This window comes from Phacochoerus africanus, chromosome 8, assembly GCF_016906955.1.
Source record: "Phacochoerus africanus isolate WHEZ1 chromosome 8, ROS_Pafr_v1, whole genome shotgun sequence".
Classification (NCBI taxonomy): Eukaryota; Metazoa; Chordata; class Mammalia; order Artiodactyla; family Suidae; genus Phacochoerus; species Phacochoerus africanus.
Window position 1 is genome coordinate 75,053,516 of NC_062551.1, and position 21,619 is coordinate 75,075,134.

Sequence of the window (21,619 nt, forward strand, 5' to 3'; positions counted from 1 at the left end):
CAATGTTTCGATATTTAAGTCCTAAAGGCAAAATAAAAATTCTCTTTCCACTGATGAGAGATCACCAAAAAATAAAAATAAAAAAAGAAAGAAAAAATCCACATTTAAGTGGTGTCAACGAGATCTCCTACGTCCAGACTCTGCTTTAGAGACTGGAAGCTTGTACTTTCCTGTATCAACCGAAGAAATGCTCTAGTTGGTTACACATTATCTCAGAAAGGACATGAAAGTAAAAACCCAAGCCTTGTCTGGGTGACGGGTGAACAAGACAATCACAAAGGAGCTGCTCCCAAGGTCAGCCATGCATCGAAGAGGCCAAGCACATGATATTCAACCCAAACACACTCAACAGCCAGACAGAAGAATGAATATCACAATTAAGGGCAAAAATCATTTCTAAAAGGTAGTGTTTAGGATTTTCTCCCAAGATTAATTTCCACATTCTACAAACATGGATGGGTATGTCCAATGTGCTTTGGAAACAGAAAGAACCATAAGGAACAAAACAGTAATTTTTGATGCTTCAAGGATTTCTCACGATACCAGTATCTTGAAATTCCCGACTGGCCCCCTAGTGACGCCAGAAAAAGGGTTCCAGAAATATTTCTAAGACATTTCTCTGGGTACCCAAGCTTTGTCAAAAGAAACTGAGAAAGATTTTAGGGCTTAAAAAAAAAATCCATAAATGAAAGAAAAAGGGGACGAGAGGAAGGAAGGAAAACAGTGTATAAATGGAAAAGGCAGCCTCTGAGGATCAAGTTATAAGGAAAGGAAAAAAAGAACAAATGTGGTTTTTGGCAACTGCAACCAAATAAGACTGTCAGAAAATTCCACATTCAGACACCAGAATGTTTTCTGAAATGTGGCGGGAGCACTCAAAGACCAATGGACACTAGGTGGACAGGTGCTGCTGCATAAACATTGCTTCTTGATGATCCTGGCACACAAACGTGGAACAAGATCCCTTGTTGGGCAACTTTCTTCAGTCACAAAGGGCAGAATGGAGCCCGGCACAGGGCATTACTGCAAGGAGTTTTCACAGGTCCTCTGGGGAAGGGGGTGGGGGGAAGAGTTTTCTACAGGTCACTTTCACCCTGCCAGCACCTGAAGCATGTGGATCTGAAACCTCTACCTGTGCATCTTACACATGACCTTTCTTTTTCTAACTCTGCAAAGGCCAAATAAGACTTACAGGTGGTTCTTCAGCTTCTTTAGGAAAGTTCTGGTATTAGTCTGTTCCCTAAATTCTTGGTCCAGTTACCAGACCAGCAAGGTAGAAAAAGGCAGCACAGCCTCTGCTAAAACACAGCAACAATTTTATCTGAACCAGGACGGAGAGCTCTCCCTCTTTGTAAACAGAGTTGTCTATATAATATATATTTATATACTTATATAATTTTTTCTTAATGGAGATTTGATCCCAGCCTAGAGTGAGCAAGGTTGGGAATCGGGGTTTTGGTTCATGAGGGTAATTTTGTCCTTCTGTTTTCTCAATCCTCAGTCCAAATGCTTGCACACTGGAAAATTCCAGATTAAAAGCCACAGAAAGGGAAAGAGTTTTAGAACATATTATCTCTTTGCTCGCACAAAGTACAAGGCGTTTGTTTTTGGATAGTACTTCACATTCTGTTTCTTGTCCATGAGTCCTCCAAATATGATGAGTTCACCCCTGCCTTGTACCACTGTATGCAGGCTGGTTTCAGGAGGTCCAACCACAGAACTGCTGTTAAATACTTTCCATTTGACTCGCCCCTTCTCCTTGGTGTCTTTAATGTCCAGCACGTACATCTGCATGGGCTTGCAGTTCATACTCTGGTACAAGGGTTTGCCAACATTTAGGGACTGTGGAGGGTGGTGCCCCAGGCGGCGGGCGATGGGAGGTAAGGAATGTCCATCTCCTTGGGCAGGCCCTGGGCGGGGAACGGGCACTGTTTCTCCACTGCTCAGGTTCTGGCTCCCAGGGGAGCCTGGAGAAGAGCCCAGAGGAGGACTTAGTGCTGCGGAGGCTGGTGGGCCTTTGGATGACATTGCTTTGATGGCTTCTAGGCTCCGACGCAGGGCGCTTGGGGAAACGGCTCCAGCGAGGGCACTGGCCACATGGGGTGGGGTATGCACACCATTCGTCTGTTCGGGAGGATGTCTCATACTTCCTCCAACTGTCCTGTTGTCCACACCATCCATATGATTGCTAGTGGAAGCCGGTTTCAGATCCCAATTCAGATCTATTGATCCTAATCTTAGATCTTTCTGGTCTGGTAGTGACCCTCGTCTGGGGGCCAAAGAAAGTCCCATTTTTAGGTCATATCCTTCGGTGGTAGATGGAGTGCTAGGAGATATAGCCTGTACAGGGCTGTCCAAGGAAGAGCCACCTACAGCTGCTGATCCTGGAGATAAGCTCCCACCATTGAGGATGGGAGAGCCATCTCCTCTGGCTGGGGAGAGGCTTCCTTCTCGGGAACTTGAGGGGGTCTGCCTTTGAGCCCTGGGCCTCAGTGTTCCCCAGCGACCATTAACACAGGGAGCTTCATCCATATTCCTTACTGGAGACTGAGAACGGTATTCTCGGGTTTCGGGAACCAGGGCTGGAGGAGTGGCACTGATGGGTGATGGGCGAGAGTTCAAACTGGGGCTGAGTGGGGCTCTCCCACTAGGAGCCTGGCTGAAGACCACCACACATTGCCCTACCTGGAAGACAAAAGACCTGTGCTCAGTTCTGATCATTCATTTAACCACCAAATATCTTATCACGAGCATCTGGAATGTGCCAAGATAGAGAGATGAAAATGCAGTGCGCCCTCTAGGCTCTTACAAGTGGGGACAGACATGGGAACAATCTGTTGCTATAGTGCAACATGTGCTATCATTCAGCTGATGTCCACAGGATAGGGGTAGAGTGGAGGGAGATACCAGTTTTTGTTTGGGGGACCCTGGGGGAAGTTTTATGAACAAAGAGATGCTTAAAGCTAGGGCTCAAAGGATGAGTGAGACCTATGTAAGTTTTTCCATCTAGTGGCTCATGTATGTGAGAAATGCCCAAGGAGCTATGGTTAATGTCCACCTCTTTTGTGACATTAGGGTGTTTTCAATTTCCATACAAAGTTGCTTGGAAATATGATGAGCTAATTGGCTTTACAGTTTAGGATCTCTCCTGCTGGCTTGTTAGGTCTCTGCTTACCCGGCAAGCTGGATGGCACCACAGTTCTGGGGCCCCATGATCTTCATTTTCTACCTTGAGTGGCTGCCAGGCCCAGGGACCTGAGTGCATGTGCAACAACCAAGCATCTTTGAACAGCTGTAAGAGAAGGACCAACAAGAGGACTCAGGTGTGGTGCATGTTACAAAACACACACATGCATAGAGCTGGAATCTCAAGGCCATGCTGTCATCGAGTATTCGGACTCTTCAGAAAGAACAGAAATCTTTGCACATGAAATTTTACTTGTAACCCCACGAATCAGTTTTAAATGGGTTTGAATTCTGCCTGTTGTTTTATGTGTATGTGTGTATATTGATGGAAAGGGTAGATAATATATATCCAGAATGACTGAATCTGCATTCTTTTATTTATTTATTTTTGGCTGTGCCCACAGCACATAAAGGTTCTTGGGCCAGAAATCAAACCCAAGACACAGCAGTGACAATGCCTGATCCTTAACCTGTTGAGCCCCCAGGGAACTCCTGATTCTGCATTCTTAAATAAATTTCATGTAAACCCTGGCCATTATCAACCTGCTTTTCTGTGCCATCCCCCCTTGAAAAAAATGATAGCAGCAAACCTTACAGCCTAAAGACTAAGTGGGAGTAGGAAAACTGCGGATATAAATATTCAAGAGACAAATGTCTCTGACGAAAAGTGCCCCTTGATCCCCCTGCCAAAAAAAAGAGTGGAGAAAAAGGCCAGAAAATTCAAAGGCTATACACCCAAAGTGGAGAAGGTTATTTTCTAAATGAAAATGCCACAAAAATGGCCTTGTATACTCTTACAAGATGACACAGGGGAAGCAAGTTTTGAACACACAGCAGCATATGCATGAGAAGGCCACAGCAGCAATACTCACAGCATTGGGACCGCCACATCCCCCAAGGATTAAGATAGTTGCATCATCTATGACAATCTGAGGAGAAAAAGAAATTTAAAATAAACCTACAAAGACACAGGCATCTGACCTCCTATACTTCAGTGGTTTATGAAAATAGTCCACACAGCTCCTAAGTGCGAGTATTCTATTTACCATAAGCTCTCCATTCCAACATCATGTCAATTCCGATCCCTGTCAACAAATTACTGATGATTCACCTGAATGGATTCTTTATTGATCAAATATTAACAGGAGAGAGTGCCAACTAAATAAAATGAAGGGTTCTCTTGAAAAATAAAACAGCAAAGTAAATGCTTTCGGGAGAGGCACAATATAAAGCCACCAAAAAATTTATAACCCATTGGAAGTTGAAAAATAAATACCAGCAAAAAAAAGAATGATAAACTCTCTTTACCTCATGTATGCTGGCATCTTACCTGACTCCCTCCTCCCCTCCTGTCCTAACTGAAAGATGCTACAGTGTTTGCTGAATAGTTATTTTAATTCCTGAGCACCTGAGATTGGCCACCTCGAGGATGAGGACTGGGGCCAGAGATGTTCGGCTTGGACCACGCCCATTGCTCGAGGTCAAGGACCCAGACATCATTGCTCCTATAAGATAAAGACATAAGAATGAAGGAGTTGGGAGCTCTCAGGGACTATAGGAATAGACATAAATGAAGTTATATTTATAAGGATGCCCCCAAAAAACTGCCATGCTCATAATTAGCACCTAACTATATTTTTATTCCCCTCCTTTCCCTGGAAAAGAGACTTCAAATCTTGGCTCTTTCCATTGACCCCTAAGGCCATGTGAGTCATGGCCAAACACTAATACCTAAAGGAAGAGTTAATTGGTGATAGCAGGAAATAGCTACTAGTCAAGATACAGTCTTTCAAAGGCAAAACCCACAAGGAAGAAAAAAAAAATTATTCAAAAGGCATGGCTATCATTGTCCAGGAGATAAAAGATTTATCGATTTGGAGAGTTTCCATTGTGGCTTAGCAGGTTAAGAACTCGACACAGTGTCCATGAGGATGCAGGTTCCATCCCTGGCCTCGCTCAGTGGGCTAAGGATCCGATGTGGCTGCAAGCTGCGTAATGTATGTAGGCTGCAGGTGCAGCTTGGATCTGGTGTTGCTGTGGCTGTGGCACAGGCCTCAGCTGCAGCTCCCATTCAGCCACTGGCCTGGGAACTTCCATATGCTGCAGGTGCCTTAAAATTTTTTTTTTTATTGATTTCAGCTACAAAAAGTAATTTCAAGATAGCTAGTGAAAGCTGCAGTTTCATGACAAATTGGCATCTCCAATCCTCAAGGACAGACTCCTAAATGGCAGTCTCTATTTAAATACGGTCCCCTCTTTTTTGTTGTTTGGTTTTTTTAGAGCCACACTCGTGGCACATGGAAGTTCCCAGGCTAGGGGTCGACTAGGAGCTGCAGCTGCCAGCCTATATCACAGCCACAGCAATGCCAGATCTGAGCCGTGTTTTTGACCTACACCACAACTCATGGCAACCCAGATCTTAAGCCACTGAGCAAAGTCACCCTCGTGGGTGATAGTCAGATTCATTTACACTGAGCCACAACAGGAACTCCCAAGTACCCTCTTTAAGGTCATCTGTTCACACATAGGAATGCACAGGAGTAAGAGCCCCAATACTTCAAGCCCTAAACTCCCTCATTGGGAAGGCAGCGCTCACAGTCTCCTTTAAAATTAGATGGAAAGTACCCTAAGTGAGAACAGGGTTGGGTCTGGAAAAGTGTTATGGCTGACAGCTCGTCAACGTCCATTTCAAAGCACAGGGGAAACGACCACTCCTAACGCCCAAGCAGATAAACAGCGATTCAGACACATTGCTCTGGCTCTGGCTCCAGCCTGAGATGGTCAGTTGTGGCGAAAGGAGGAGGACAGTGGGTAGGGAGGACAACTCACAGAGATACCTCAGGCCTGACAGTTATCCTGCTCCTACTCATTGCCTCAACCCTCCCATTTGGAGGGTGAACCATTTCCACCTAGCCTGTCAATCTACCTCTCTCCTTCTCTAAAGCCCCAAGGGACACAAGCTGGGCCACAGAGGAGAACAAGTAAAACTTCTCTGGAGGTACGGGTAGAGACCCCATCAGAATGTGATCCCACTGAACTGAACCACATACCACACAAAAAAGAGATTCTAGGAGTTCCCGTTGTGGATCAGTGGTTAAGGAATCCGACTAGGAACCATAAGGTTGCGGGTTCGATCCCTGGCCTCGCTCTGTGGGTTAAGGATCCGGCGTTGCCATAAGCTGTGGTGTAGGCTGGCAGCTACGCTCTGATTAGACCCCTAGCCTGGGAACATCCATGTGCCTCAGGTGTGGCCCTAGAAAAGAAAAAAAAAAAAAAAAAGAGAGAGAGATTCTACATAGCCCTGATTTTATGGAGCAAGTTCTTCAACTTACTGGTCTGATTAGACTCAAAAAATAGAATACTAGGGTGAGATAACATATTGGATTAATTAGAGCTATGTTCAGGATTACTGACTAGTTAACTCTTCTGACCTGTTATTTCAGGAGTATTTACCTTCAGGTTGATAAGGAACAAACCAAATACACTTACATTTGCCGGGATCCTAGGGAGCCACCAAAGACAATCATTTTATCATCTATCACACAAGACGAATGCCCGGCCATGGGAGGTGGGCCATGAGTCGTCACAATGCAGTTCCACCTAATACAAAAAGACAAGCAGAAGCCAAGAAGTCGGCCCCTCATTTAAAATGACAAACCTATCACCTTCAGTAGAGAAACTGCCAGGATAATAACTAGAGGATGGCATAAGGTATTTATGCCTTTTCTACAAACCTACTAGAGTTATATTCCCTTTTGACTCCTCAATGTGGATGGCTTTGAGGCAAAGTGAAGAGATGAAAAAATAATGAAAAGGGACTCCATTATGGTTCCTTAGCTGCTTCAGCCTAGTTTGCTGAAGGAGTACACCCTGCTACTCCTTTCTACAGGGCCGACCTCATGGGCAGCAGCTGCCGAGAGCCCTGTACTAAGCAGTCCAGGACAAGGAACAGACATATACAGTCATTTCAAAAAGGCAAGTTTGTAAAACAACTGGGAGCCAGTCTTGGAGACACAGTAGGAGGTAAAGAATCATGTGGCTCCACAGCACTCCTGGGGGCATCAGTAGCCAAAGCTGAAAAGATCCCCATTACTCAACTGGCTCATTCATTTTTCTTGGAAGAGGAATAAATGTCCTCTAACTTTTCCCTTTGGAATAAGAGCTCTTAACTTCAAGTTTTCAGGGAATCCTGTAAATCCTGTGAAATTGTGGGCAAAATTTGTGCATTAATAAAGTCCTCCCCCCTTCCCCGGGAAAAGAGTACAAAGCTTTCATCAAATTCTCAAAAGAGATTCCTGGATACAGACAAAAAGATAAGGAAAACCCAGTCATTTTAAATCTACTCCAGATTCAAAGGATCTTATCTTTGTGGCTTACCAATTTTTAGAGGGTGAGTAAGTATGTATTTCATCAAAGAATCTCTCTGGTTGGTGTAGGGGATAAGGGCTTGGCCGAGTCCAGCCACCGAACAGCACCAGCAGGTCCTTGTATACAACCAGAGTCGCTCCAGCTTTGGGGGAAGGATAGGACCCTGGGAGAAGTCAACAACAATGTGGTTAGGATTCAGGGCCTCACAAAAAGCCCTAAGTAAGCTGCCTATAGATCACCTTTCCCTGGAAGAGCAACAAAACAGGAACCAATACTATTAAGCATAATAGAGAGGAGGCTCAACTGGGTTCACAGGTCTGAAAGAAAACCATCACCAATTTATACATCTTTTACAACTGCAATAAAGAAACCTAAGGAGTGAGTTCCCGTCGTGACTCGTGGTTAACGAATCCGACTAGGAACCATGAGGTTGCGGGTTTGATCCCTGGCCTTGTTCGGTGGGTTACGGATCTGGCATTGCTGTGAGCTGTGGTGTAGGCTGCAGATGCAACTCAGATCCCGAGTTGCTGTGGCTCTGGCGTAGGCCAGCAGCTACAGCTCCAATTAGATCCCTAGCCTGGGAATCTCCACATGCTGCGGGAGCAGCCCTAGAAAAAGGCAAAAAGACCAAAAAAAAAAAAAAAAAAAAAGCAGCGTTCCCATCATGGTGCAGCAGAAAGGAATCCAACTAGGAACTATGAGGTTGCAGGTTCGATCTCTGGCCTTGCTCAGTGGGTTAAGGATCCGGCATTGCTGCGAGCTGTGGTGTAAGTCACAGACATGGCTCGGATCCTGCGTTGCTGTGGCTGTGGCATACTAGGCTGGCTGTAGCTCTGATTAGCTTCAGGCCTCATAGCACAAGTGGAAGCAGACTTTCAAGGCTTGATATGAAAGCCTGCCAATAAAACTACAGGTCTTACAGCAAGAGTGGCTACTAAGGCCCTCTAGGCTGGACCTCTGAGCTATGCTGACAAAATTTCAAAATGAAAGAAATCTGGCTTATGCTGGAAAAATTTAAGGATAGCAAATGTTCCATAGGAGAATACTTTTTTAGAGCGTTTTGTCTTTGAAACAATTGCTATTCCTCCAATCTTTTACTCTTATATGTCACTTTTTTTTTTTGCTTTTTATGGCTGGAATTGTAGCATATGAAAAGTTCCCAGGCTAGAGGCTGAACTGCAGCTATAGCTACCGGCCTAAACCACAGCCACAACAATGTGGGATCCAAGCTGCATCTGCGACCTACACCACAGATCACAGCAATGCTGGATCCTTAACCCACTGAGCAAGGCCAGGGATCGAACCCACATCCTCATAGATCCTAGCTGGGTTCATTACTGCTGAGCTGCAAGAGGCACTCCCTCACAAACAGAAGCTTTAAAAGTTCTCTTGAGGCTCAGAAGGTTAAGGATCTAGCGTAGTCACTGCTATAGCTTTGGTTACAGCTATGGCACAGGTTCCATCCCTAGCCCACAAACCTCTGCAAGCTGCAGGCATAGCCAAAAACCAAAACACACACATGCAAAATAAATACAAGCTTTAATTTCACTATCTTACTTAAATATCTGGACAGTTACATAATCATACTGAAATGATGTTAAATTGTGCTCCTCCACTTCAATTTACAAGGAAAATAGGAGAAAAATTACCCTATAAGAACAAATGAAGCAGGGTGGGGAAGATAGAGAATTCAACATACAACCTCTACACAGTTAGTTCAGCCACAAGAGGTCAAAGATGCTGGTATGTCAAATTTCCTGTGACCCAATTATGCATGTAATGTTTACATTATTTGTTGCAAATTGGATACTTTTAAATTCTTGTTGCTTAAAATCAATATGGTGAAGTCTTTGCCAAGAGTCCCTACTTTAATCACTTCTAAAATTTACATATTTCATATTTTGAAATTGTTTATAAAACAAAGGGTCTTCAATTCCCCTCCCAATTATCTTAATGCAAGGTCTACGAATGAAATAAACTTATGGTGAGGTCAGATTGAAAAGGTCAATAAATTTAGGCAATTTTTATATCTTAAAAAATAAACAGACTCTATCCAAGTTATGGAAAGCAAATAACGTCTTTACCAGAATTTTGAGTAAAACAAGAAAACTCATTTTCAAATTACATACTTTTATTCACTGGGTTTTTTTGGTTTGTTTTGTTTTGTCTTCTTAGGGCCACACCTGCAGCATATAGAGGTTTCCAGGCTGGGAGTCGAACCAGAACTATAGCTGCCAGCCTACACCATAGCCGCAGCAACTCAGGATCCAAGCTGCCTCTGTGACCTACACCACAGCTCATGGCAACACTGGATCCTTAACCCACTGAGCAAGGTCAGGAATCGAACCTGAGTCCTCATGGATGCTAGTCATATTTGTTTCCGCTGAGCCACAATGGGAACTCCTTATTCATTGTTTTAAAGTTCCAAGAAAAGCAAGCTATTTAAAGTACGTCTGTCTGTTTGTCTTTTTAGGGCCAAACCCTCAGCATATAGAAGTTCCCAGGCTAGGTGGTGAATCAGAGCTGCAGCTGCAAGCCTACACTTCAGCTCACAGCAAGGCAGGATCCGAGCTGCGTCTGGGACCTACCCTGCAATGCCAGATCCTTAACCCACTAAGCAAGGCTAGGGATCAAACCAGCACCCCCCCATGGATGCTAGTTGGGTTCATTAAGGCTGAGTCACAACAGGAACTCCTAAAGAGCAGTATTTATAAACTTTATCTTTAAAAAAATGACCTTACATTCTTAGGCAGGAAAATAACTTTTTTTTTTTCTTTAGGTGGCTGCACCTGCGGCATATGGAAATTCTCAGGCCAGGGACTGAATCTAAGCCACAGCTGCAACCTATGCTGCAGCTGCAGCAACACCAGATCCTTTAACCGAGTGCACCAGGCCAGGGATCAAACCCCACTTTCATAGTGATCCAAGCTGCTGCAGTCAGATTCTTTTTTTTTCTCTTTCTTTATTTCTTTACTTTTTTTTTTGTCTTTTGTCTTTTTAGCACATGGAGGTTCCCAGGCTAGGGGTCAAATCGGAGCTATGGCTGCCAGCCTACACCACAGCCACAGCAATGCCAGATCCAAGTCGAGTCTGGGACCTACAGCACAGCTCACAGCAACGCTGGATCCCCAACCCATTGAGCGAGGCCAGGGATTGAACCCACAGACCTCATGGTTCCTAGGTGGATACGTTTCCGCTGGGCCAATATGGGAACTCCTGCAGTCAGATTCTTGACCCACTGCGCCACAGCAGGAACTCTGGGAAATGACTTTAAGATGGGCTAGCCTTATATACAATATCAGGTCCTAACCTTTGAAGAACTGCAACTACGCACAAATAATTCATTCCATACAGTGGCTAGAATGATATCAAACAGTTAATGTATTTTTATGAAAACACACCCATCTATGACACTAGACACTGAATGAGTCACTGGAAATCTTGTACAATATAGGGGAGTTTGACAACAGAAGACCCTCTGTGGTTAAAAGACCTATCACCATTATGGTGATATATGATAAAATAATATCATTCCCTCTAGAGAACTTATAAATGAAGATCTTATACTCATTAGAACATTTCTTGGCCTGCCATCAGAATATGAGGCCACTGGGCCTCTAGACAGAATCAAAACATTGTTGTATCACAAAAGTAGAGAAAGAAAGGGTATCACTTCCATGTAGGTTCTCAGCAAGCATCATAGAACCAAATATGCCCACCTCGAGCCTGGAAAGACATGTTACTTGAGCCTATTCGTCCCAGAGCAGATGGTTATCCTCACAGGCTTCTTTCCCCGAATACTAACGGCCTCTAATCACACAGCAGATATGATCAATGGAGCAAATTTCAAAACAAGGCATAAGCCGAAAAGACAGCTGTGGGAAACTGTATAATCAGATAGGCACCATATCAGAACTAACATTCCCTAAAATCACTAATTAGTTCAGATGTTTCCCAAGGTTCCTATGAAATCAGAAGAAATTTTCATATGAGACACAGTGGTAGAATTCAAGGCGTTCTCATTTACTTTTGCAAAGCAGATAGTAAAGGTGAAACAACTCCAAATTCTTGTTTGGTGTCTATGCCACTTTCCCACAAGTGTGGTTTCTACTTATGCAGAACCTAGCACTAAAAGAGAAGCTCAATTATTTGACACAAGATAAAACAAGCACCTAATTTATTTATTTATTTTTGTCTTTTGAGGGCCGTACCCGTGGCCTATGGAGGTTCCCAGGCTAGGGGTCTAATCGGAGCTGTAGCCACCGGCCTACACCACAGCCACAGCAATGTGGAATCCAAGCTGCATCTGCGTCTATGACCTAAACCACAGTTCACGGCAATGCCGGATCCTTAACCCACTGAGCAAGGGCAGGGATCGAACCCGCAACCTCATGGTTCCTAGTCGGAGTCGTTAACCACTGAGTCTCGATGGGAACTCCACAAACACCTAGTTTAATTGGTGCGCGTGTGCCCTGTATGTTATGCATGACTAAAAAGTTATTTTTACATCCCCATACTATAATCATTATTTATTAATATTATCAGTGTATAATTAAGGTGTAACAGTCACCATTTCCCTAGAGTTGTAGTCCTCAAACTTTAGTTGCATTGGAAGTAGATAAAGGACTTGTTACAACACAGGTTGCTGGGGCCCACTTCTGAGTTTCCTATTTAGTAGGTATGGGGTGGGGTCCGTGAAGCTACATTTCTAACAAGTTTCCAGATGATGTCGATGTTTGGGGACTAGACTTTGAGACCCATGTTGTAGACAATTAAATAACCCTTGGGTGAACCTGCTCCAATATGACATTAAAAGGGAATATGGCCATCCCAGTTTAGTTGATTTTCCTTAACACCGAATCTGTCCAGACTCTTTTCTATATATACACTCTGTATACAGCTACATGAACAAGGTTCCAAAGTGGGTTTTCCTGCCAAGTGCTTTGATCAAAGGGGCATTGAGGAGTTTCCACTGTGGCTGAGTGGGTTAAGAACCTTAAATAGTGATCCTGAGTCTTCGGGTTCAATCTCTGGCCTCGCTCAGTGGGTAAAGGATCAGGTGTTGCTGCAAATGGCAGCACAGGTTGCAAATGCAGTTTGGATCCAGTGTTGCCATGGCTGTGGTGTAGGCTGGCAGCTGCAGTTCCAATTTGATCCCTAGCCTGCAACTTCCAAATGCTGCAGGTGCAGCCGTAAAAAGAAGAAAAGGGGGAGGGGGATGCTGAAAGAAACTACTGTAACATTTTCGATATACAAACATTTCCTTGGTCATCCTCATCTATGTGTTACTGAACCTACACTCTACAAAATAAACAGGAAAAAAATGGTTTCACCTATTGCCTTCAGGCAAATCACTTTTAGACTTATTTACAGCAATGTTAGGAGTTCCCATTGTGGCTCAGTGGTTAATAAACCAGACCAGTATCCATGAGGACTCAGGTTCAATCCCTGGCCTTGCTCAGTGGACTAAGGATCTGGCATTACCGTGAGCTGTGGTATAGGTCACAGATGAGGTTGGGCCTGGCGTTGCTGTGGCTCTAGCATAGGCCGGCAGCTACAGCTCCTATTCGACTCCTAGCCTGGGAACCTTCATATGCCTCAGGTGGGGCCCTAAAAAGACAAAAAAAAAAAAAAAGACTTATTTACATCAATGTAATTGGCTTGCTAATAGTACTCCATGACTCTGAAATCAGAAAGACTTAATGCTAAGAATTAAGTACTTACAAGAGATAAAGTTTGAAAACAAAAAACTTTTCCCTGGATGCTTTCAATTACTTCATTTCATAGCAATGATGCCCAAGGGGACATGAAAGAATGAATAGTGGGACAGAGGTTTCCAGGCCATGCTCCCCATTTCATACCAACAAGTCTTCACTCGCATTCATTTTCTCAGGGTAATAAGCCCAGTAAAAGGCAGCTCCACACGAGGTACACTAGTCCTTGCCACACAAAACTGTCCTTGAGGGCAAAATAAGACCAGACAGAACAGATAAATCAACAACTCTACTTCACAGTCTCTTTTGTGTGGGTATTCTTGCAGCACTGAGGAGCCTTGAGCTGGTGTGCGTATGGGGGTGGAGAGATGAATTCTGCTGATAGGATCCAATCTGGGTCTTGGGAAGTGGACTAAGCTTTTGGCTTGATAGAGCTGTCATCATGGCAGTGTGTGAAGTGACTGACCTTGATAGCAAGAGCCAGAGGTCAAGAGAATAACTGGAGAGGCATTTCCCAGAACACCACATTAGCATCTGAATCAGAAAACCTACAGGGCACAAGAGGACAGGCTGGCACTTATAACTCAGGAGGCAAGAGACCCTTTAAAGAGAAACTAGTGGAATAATATAATTTAACTGCTTACATCTCTAACCTGGTTTGATTTTATAGGTAATTGGAACAAGAAAACCATGTGGTTTAAGGAAGAGAGAGACAAAAGGAAAACTGAGAAGAACACAGTTCAGTCTTAGGCTGTAAATCATTTGAAGACTAATAATAACTATTCAGAATGGTCTCCAAAGTATGCAGTCAGGACCACAGAAGGTTCTATCTGGAAGAGATACCAGTTTCTCATTTGCTGACAAAAATGTTTCCAATTTAGCATCAATGTAGCCAATAATAATTATGATGAGTCTTTGTATTTATATAGATGCCCATGGAAGATACAAAACTATAACTCATATTTTAAAGAACAAAGGTAGGAAGTAAATATAAAGTTACTCCTCAGCAAAGTCACTACAGAACCCCTAAACTCTTGCTTTCCAAGACTTGGTTCTAGCCAACTGTGTCCTTAACTCAGCCTAATAGAGAGATTTAAGTTAGTACTCAAGGCTATGGTACTAAATGCAGAAGAACTAAACTCTCCTGGCCATGGCTTTCTTTAGTACCCCTGCCAGCACATCCCTTCCCATGCTGGGCTAAAGACCCTCTAAGGGCGAGGTAAATGGAGAGGGGATATCCTGTAGCTAACCTCAACCTGAGCATTTAGCATAGTGCTGAAAAGACCCATTTAGAATCTCCCATAAGATATTATTATTACATCATCCTAGAGAACAGGAATTATTAAAGAACTGAACCCATCCATAGAAGCTAAATGGTTATGGATCCCTCCTGGATTGGGATGAGAACTGGCTCCAGTTAATCATAAACTACACTGGAGCTATCGGTGGACCTTTCAGCAGGAGAAAAGCCAAACACTTCTTTGGGTGTTCCCATCACGCTTGATTTTTTTTTTTCTTTCTATTTTATTTCTCACTTGCAACATGGCCAGAAACTTATTAATTGACACCAAAACACCTCACTAATATTAGACAAAGTCTGTCTGGATCTCAGGCTTTAGGGCATATATTTTTATGTGGATCTTTAAAAATATCACTCCTTGGGTCATTTACAGAACAACAAGAGGAACTTTTGTAACGGGCATGAGAAACTTTTAGATCCTGTATAACTACACAGGTCACAGGCATAAACAAAAAGAAATCCCCTGTTGGCACTGTTTTCACTTGTAAACAAAACCACGTGAAAGACAACCTGATGAATAAGGCAGTGCTTATCAGCTGAAAATTAACAACATGAAAACCAGTAATAATTCCTTGTTACCATTTCAAGTAGTCTTTTGATTCAGTTTCTGGGGAAGGAGATGAGGTCCAGAGTCTGAATTTAGTCTCATAACTTGTTAACTGCAGTTCTAATGGGTGTGTGTGTGTGCGCCCTTTTAAGTGGCTCTGTTTAGAAGTGAAAACAGTGTCTCTAGTCATAAAGTTTCTGGCCTCATGTTAAAATAGGAAAATCCTAGTCAGGCGGGAGGAAGCCAAAGTGAAATTATGGTATGGTCTTATCTATTCTCTCCCCTAGAGGATTTTAGTTTACCCAGATATGTGCTTTGCAAATTTCCCCACTCTTCTCCCCCGCAGGAGAGAATCGGTACCCCCCCTTAGAAAAGCACGTATTCTGGAAAAATCTCAAGATCTGAACTTTATAAATAAACAGAAAGGATTTCTTCCTTTCCTAGGGGAACCCACTGGCTCTGCTCTCATTCACATCTCCTGAGACCACCACAGATCCAGGTTGTTCCAGGATTGCACAGGGCTAGAGGAGACAAGAAATCACCAACTTATAAAGACAAGTAGCTAGTGGGTCCATGAATCAGGAAGGAGCTAATACAACGAAGAGTTTAAAGTACACTTAACTAACATCCTATGTCTTCTTCATAGACAGTAACACATGTAAGAGATGTCTGGGCCCTGGGTGAAGTCCTTCAATGGAAGGCAGCTCTACTCACCACCATACCACCAGCTAGTGCACTGGCTGGGAATGAAAGCAAACAAACAAAAATGGAGATGGAGATGCAAATACGTCAGAGTCATTTTAAGCAAAAACACATAATCTTTTCTTTTTCTTTCTTTTTTTTTTTTTTTTGCGCTTGTCCACAGGGTGCAGTGGCTTAATGTGGGATCTCAGTTCCCAGACTAGGGACTGAACCTGGGCCACAGTGGTGAAAGTGCTGAGTCCTAACCACCAGACCACCAAGGAACTCCCAAAAGCACATAATCTTAATAAAAACAACCAGTCTTAAAAATAAATTGTAACAGGAGTTCCCGTCGTGGCTCAGTGGTAACGAACCCAACTAGTATCCATGAGGACTCAGATTCAATCCCTGGCCTTGGCCAGTAGGTTAAGGATCTGGAATTACCTTGAGCTGTGGTGTAGGTCACAGACATGGCTCAGGTCCTGTGTTGCTGTGGCTGTAGCTCAGGCTGGCAGCTATAGCTCTGATTCGACCCCTAGCCTGGGAACGTCCATGCCACAGGTGTGGCCTTAAAAAAATTAATTAAAAAAATTTCATCAGATTTCCTTTAAAAGCCTATCCATCCATATATCCATCCTGGCTCTAGCCACATTTTATAACTTGTTTAAACACTGATATCTATTCTCTTGCATCACCAGTTATTATTTTCTTAATTCTTTATTCTTTGTATTTTTTAAATTTTCTTATAGACCCTGCTGCTTGTTCACATCTATATTTGCAGTGCCTAGAACAGCACTGGGCATAAACACTCAATAAACAAAGGCATGAAAATGAACAAAAGAATGAATATAGTCACTTTTCAAGCTTTAGACCGTGAGGATAACTTATGGCCATTCTACTCCTTAGCTAGTACTTTAGTATATATAAAGGTATCAACTCAATCAGCTTCCACATCCCCTCTCCATCTGAGTATTGCATTGCATATAATCTGAACAAAAACTATGAGAGGTAGGTATTATCATGCCTACTCTAAAGGTGAGGCAAATGAGATGTCAAACAACCTGTCTAAGGTCATCTGGTTACTAAGCAACCTTAGTCTCAAGAGATCAGATGCAAACCTGTGTTTGCCTGGCACAAAAACCATGCTCTTAATGCTACCATCGACTAGCCTCCCTCCCTCCTTCCCACAATACATTCCTCCTAACGCTTTAGGTCATGAGGCCCTAATAGTGAGTATACCTTTAATTACTAGCTAAGTGGTCTTTTCTCCACAAACCTCTATAATACTTAGTTACAGCTTATCTTCCTACTTAGAGCAGGACTAAGTGAAAAGAGAGAGCACTCTCCAGATACTTACTGTGTCTACAATATTCCTTAAAGTTGTTGACAAGTAGGTCTTAAGTAAGAAATGGGTATGTATGTCCGCAAACTTACATAAGAATGTTGATTGCAGCTATATTCAAAGTGGAACTAACACAAGTATGCATCAAAAAGAGAACCGTTTTTGTTTTTTTTTTTAAAGTGGTTTATTTACATTGTGGAATACTCAGAGCAATAAGAAGGAATAAACCACTGATAGATGAAACCACATGGATCAATCTAAACCCCCCCCCCCAAAAAAAAATTACGGAGTTCCCGTCGTGGCACAGTGGTTAACGAATCCAACTAGGAACCATGAGGTTGCGGGTTCGGCCCCTGCCCTTGCTCAGTGGGTTAACGATCCGGCATTGCTGTGAGCTGTGGTGTGGGTTGCAGACGAGGCTCGGATCCCGCGTTGCTGTGGCTCTGGTGTAGGCCGGTGGCTACAGCTCCGATTGGACCCCTAGCCTGGGAACCTCCATATGCCGCTGGAGCGGCCCAAGAAATAGCAAAAAGACAAAAAAATAAAAAACCCAAGATGTTAAGGACTTGGCGTCGTCACTGTTGGGGCTCTGGTTACCCAGGATTCAGTCCCTGGCCTGGGAACTTCTGCATGCTGTGGGCACAACCAAAAAAAACATGAAAAAAAAAAGCCCCAAACCTAAAATGTGTCTCAAAAAAAATCTGTTAGAAGTCAGAAGAGTGGCTACCTCTGTATAGAGTGGTACTGACAGGAAAGGGGCACGAGGGAAATTTCTCAAGTGACAGAAGTACATCATATCTTTTTTTTTTTTTTCTTTTTATGGTATATGAAGGTTCCCAGGCTAGGGGTTGAATTGGAGCTACAGCTGCCGGCCTACACCACAGCCACAGCAATGCCGGATCCTTAACCCACTGAGCCAGGCCAGGGATTGAACCCACAACCTCATGGTTCCTAGTCAGATTCATTTCCTGGCTCTATAAAAATCTTTGAGTATACACTTAAGATCTGTTCATTTTCCTATATGTAAACTATGTCTTAACAAAGTTAAGAGTGTTACACTGTTGTCACATGGCATCACTCACTAGGTTCACCAGTGAACAGAAACACCAGCAATCCATTGTCAGAATTAAAATTCAATAAATAAGGTCTTTTAAGACCTCATATAATATGTAACTATCTGTAACTCATATATATACATCAAATAGCAAGGAACAGAGTTCCCATCATGGCTCAGTGGTAACAAACCTGACTAGTATCTATGAGGGTCACGGCCTTGCTAAGTGGGTTAAGGATGTGGCATTGCTGTGAGCTGTGATGCAGAATGGCAGCTACAGCTGATTCAACCCCTAGACTGGGAATTTCCATTTGCCACAGATGTGGTCCTAAAAAAAAAAACCCAGACAAATAGCAAGAAACATTTTAAGATTGGGCAGTGGGATTTCAGAGAGCTTACTAAAATGGGAAGAGAAAAGCAAAAAAGGAACATAGTGTAAAGGCCAACAAACTGACTATAAAATCCATAGCCCATAATCACTTCCAGAGAGAACCATGGAAAAAAGAAAATTATTAGGGGTACTACTTGTTGGGTAAGTATTCAAGAATCAATTAAAGCATAATTCAAGAGTTCATCTCCCAAAGAAGAGATGAAAAGCAGCTTCTGGGCTTTGTAAGAATAGAGTAGCTTCCCAGAATTCTGGTTGATTTTTTTTTTTTTGCTTTTTAGGGCCGAACCCACAGTGTTTGGAAGTTCCCAGGCTAGGGGTAGAATTGGAGCTACGGCCGGCCTACACCACAGTCACCGCCACATGAGATTCTTAGCTGTGTCTGAGACCTACACCACAGCTCACAGCGTCAGATCCCCGACACACTAAGGGAGGCCAGGGATCAAGCCCGCATCCTCATGGATACTATTCGGATTTGTTTCCGCTATGCCACAACAGGAACTCCCCCTGGCTGGTATTTTTAAGTTAATAAATGACCAAACACAACTCTCACCTACCTAGGAAGAATACTCTGTAGCTTTACAAAATCCAAGGTCATGAGAGTTGGAAAACTTGAGAAACTGGCCTGATCCTGTATTATATACAGAAAAAACAGCCAAACAACATCATTGGTCATAAGTCCATACACTGTACTGCCTTGTGTCCCAGAAACCAATAGGGTCATTCATGGAGAAGGAGAAGTTAAAAATGACTCAAGGATAATATCTTTTGTGTTCCCCCATATAGGATCAGCCTTCTACAATTTCATTCAGGAATTAACAAATCATACAAAATGAAATTTACTGTGGTCATAAAACATTAAGAGCTACTGGGACAGGGGAAAGTTATGTGGATACCTGAGAATAAACAGAAACACTAGATGGTCTGAGAGTTTCACTACCCGAGGAATTCAAGAGCAACCAAAAATTGCTTGTCAGGAAGGTAGGCAGACAGAATCACAATGCGTAGACAGGAAAATTCAGAATGCTAAGGAAAGTCACCACTTATTCTCAGGGACACTCTGGACTTCTATCTAAAATAAGAAAAAAATTGGAGGGTTTTAAGAAAGGACAGAAAAGGCTCATCAGGTGGACTAAAGCAAATGAATAAAGTTAAAGGCTGTAGAATTTCCAAAATGAGAGAAAAAAACAAGGACTGATTTCAATACATTTTGGAAATCATGAAAAGATTTATAGGTAGAATTAATTGGGCCTTCTCAAAAAGAAAACATCAAACAGTGAGATCGAGACACACACACACACACACACACACACACACACATATTTTTAGGGCCACATCTGTGCATATGGAAGTTCCCAGGCTACAGGTCGAATCAGAGCTGCAACTGATGGCCACAGCCACAGCAATGTGTGGTCCGAGCTGCATCTGTGACCAACACCACAGCTCACGGCAACGCCGGATTCTTAGCCCACTGAGCAGGGCCAGGTATCAAACCTGGGTCCTCATGGATACTAAGTAGGGTCTGTTACCACTGAGCCACAGTGGAATTCCAATGCTATGTTTTTGAGAACAGAAGCTTGGAGTGTATCAGAAAAGCATGTAACAGTGTCTTCTGTTAGTCTTGACACTGACCAACTGATACACATCCATTTCTCCCTCATCTCCACAAATGGGTATTCTGTGAAAAGGTTTTTATATAACGACAATTTTTTAAAAACCTATAAAGTCTTGGAGTTCCCTTCGTGGCTCAGTGGTTAACAGATCCGACTAGGAACCATGAGGTTGCAGGTTCGATCCCTGGCCTTGCTCAGTGGGTTAAGAATCTGGTGTTGCCATGAGCTGTGGTGTAGGTCGCAGACGCGGCTCAGATCTGGTGTTGCTGTGGCTGTGTTGTAGGCCAGTGGCTATAGCTCTGATTAGACCCCTAGCCTGAGAACCTCCATGTGCCGAGGGTGCAATCCTAGAAAAGACAAAAGAAAAAAAAACCCTATAAAGTGTATAGGAGTTCCTACTGTGGTGTAGTGGAAACAATCCAACTAGTAACCATGAGTTTGCAGCCTCGCTCAGTGGGTTAAGGATCTGGACTAGCCGTGAGCTGTGGTGTAGGTCACACACATGGCTTGGATCTGACATTGCTGTGGCTCTGGCATAGGCCAGCATCTACAGCTCTGAATTGACCCCTAGCCTGGGAACCTCCATATGCCATGAGTGTTGCCCTGAAAGAAAAACAAACAAACAAACAAACAAACAAAAAACTATATAGTGTTTAGGTGCAAAACAATGCTAAAAAGCAGAACAGTAAAACATTTTAGTCTGGGAGTACCCTTTGTGGCTCAGCAGTTAATGAACCTGACCAGGATCCATGAGGATGGGGGTTCAATCCCTGGCCTCACTCAGTGGGTTAAGCATCCGGCATTGCCGTGAGCTTTGGTGTAGGTCGCAGACTCGGCTCAGATCTGGTGTTGCTGTGGCTGTGGCTGTGGCGTAAGCTGGCAGCTGCAGCTCCGATTCGACCCCTAGCCAGGGAACCTCCATATGCCGTGGGTGCGGCCCTGAAAAGCAAAAAAAAAAAAAAAAAAAATTTTATTCAAAGAAAATTCCACATCCAGCTATTTCAAGGTCAGCACTGACACTTGGAACCCAAGCCAAGGGAAGGACTGGGTGATCTTCTCCAGAATAGACTCTTCTGTCAGCTGTTTTGGTTATACCTATTGCCAGATATCCATCTCAGACTTGTTTTCTTTTCTTTTCTTTTTTTTTTTTTTTCTTTTGCTAGCCAGAGCTTCTAACCCTGGATAGCTAGAAAGATCTTGATTGTGTTAGGTCATCATAAAAGAGAGATTTTGTCTTCAGCATCTCCTGCTCTCCACCAAAAACATTATAAAAGGCAAATCATGTTGATATTTTTAAATTCTCTTAAGCTATGGAAAGATTTCTTCAAAAGACATACCCTCTGGTTATCATCCTTTCCTCACTCTGATAACAGACATAATGGCCAGATAGCTCAGTTATTCCCCTCCACACTGAATGGAATGTCAA

General features: G+C 43.2%; 1 protein-coding gene across 3 annotated transcripts in view; it reads right to left on the minus strand.

Moving 5' to 3' along the window:
* Window positions 1-951: 951 nt before the first annotated feature.
* Window positions 952-21,619, minus strand: part of FBXO42 (F-box protein 42) — a 76,517-nt gene continuing 55,849 nt past the window's right edge. For all 3 annotated transcript variants that reach the window (XM_047792065.1, XM_047792067.1, XM_047792066.1), the window contains 6 exons: window positions 7,564-7,717; window positions 6,676-6,786; window positions 4,595-4,691; window positions 4,059-4,115; window positions 3,176-3,292; window positions 952-2,685 (listed from right to left, as the gene is read on the minus strand). In XM_047792065.1, coding sequence (XP_047648021.1) covers window positions 1,570-2,685; window positions 3,176-3,292; window positions 4,059-4,115; window positions 4,595-4,691; window positions 6,676-6,786; window positions 7,564-7,717 — 1,652 coding nt within the window. In that variant the 3' untranslated portion in view covers window positions 952-1,569. The remainder of the gene's footprint in view (window positions 2,686-3,175; window positions 3,293-4,058; window positions 4,116-4,594; window positions 4,692-6,675; window positions 6,787-7,563; window positions 7,718-21,619) is intronic.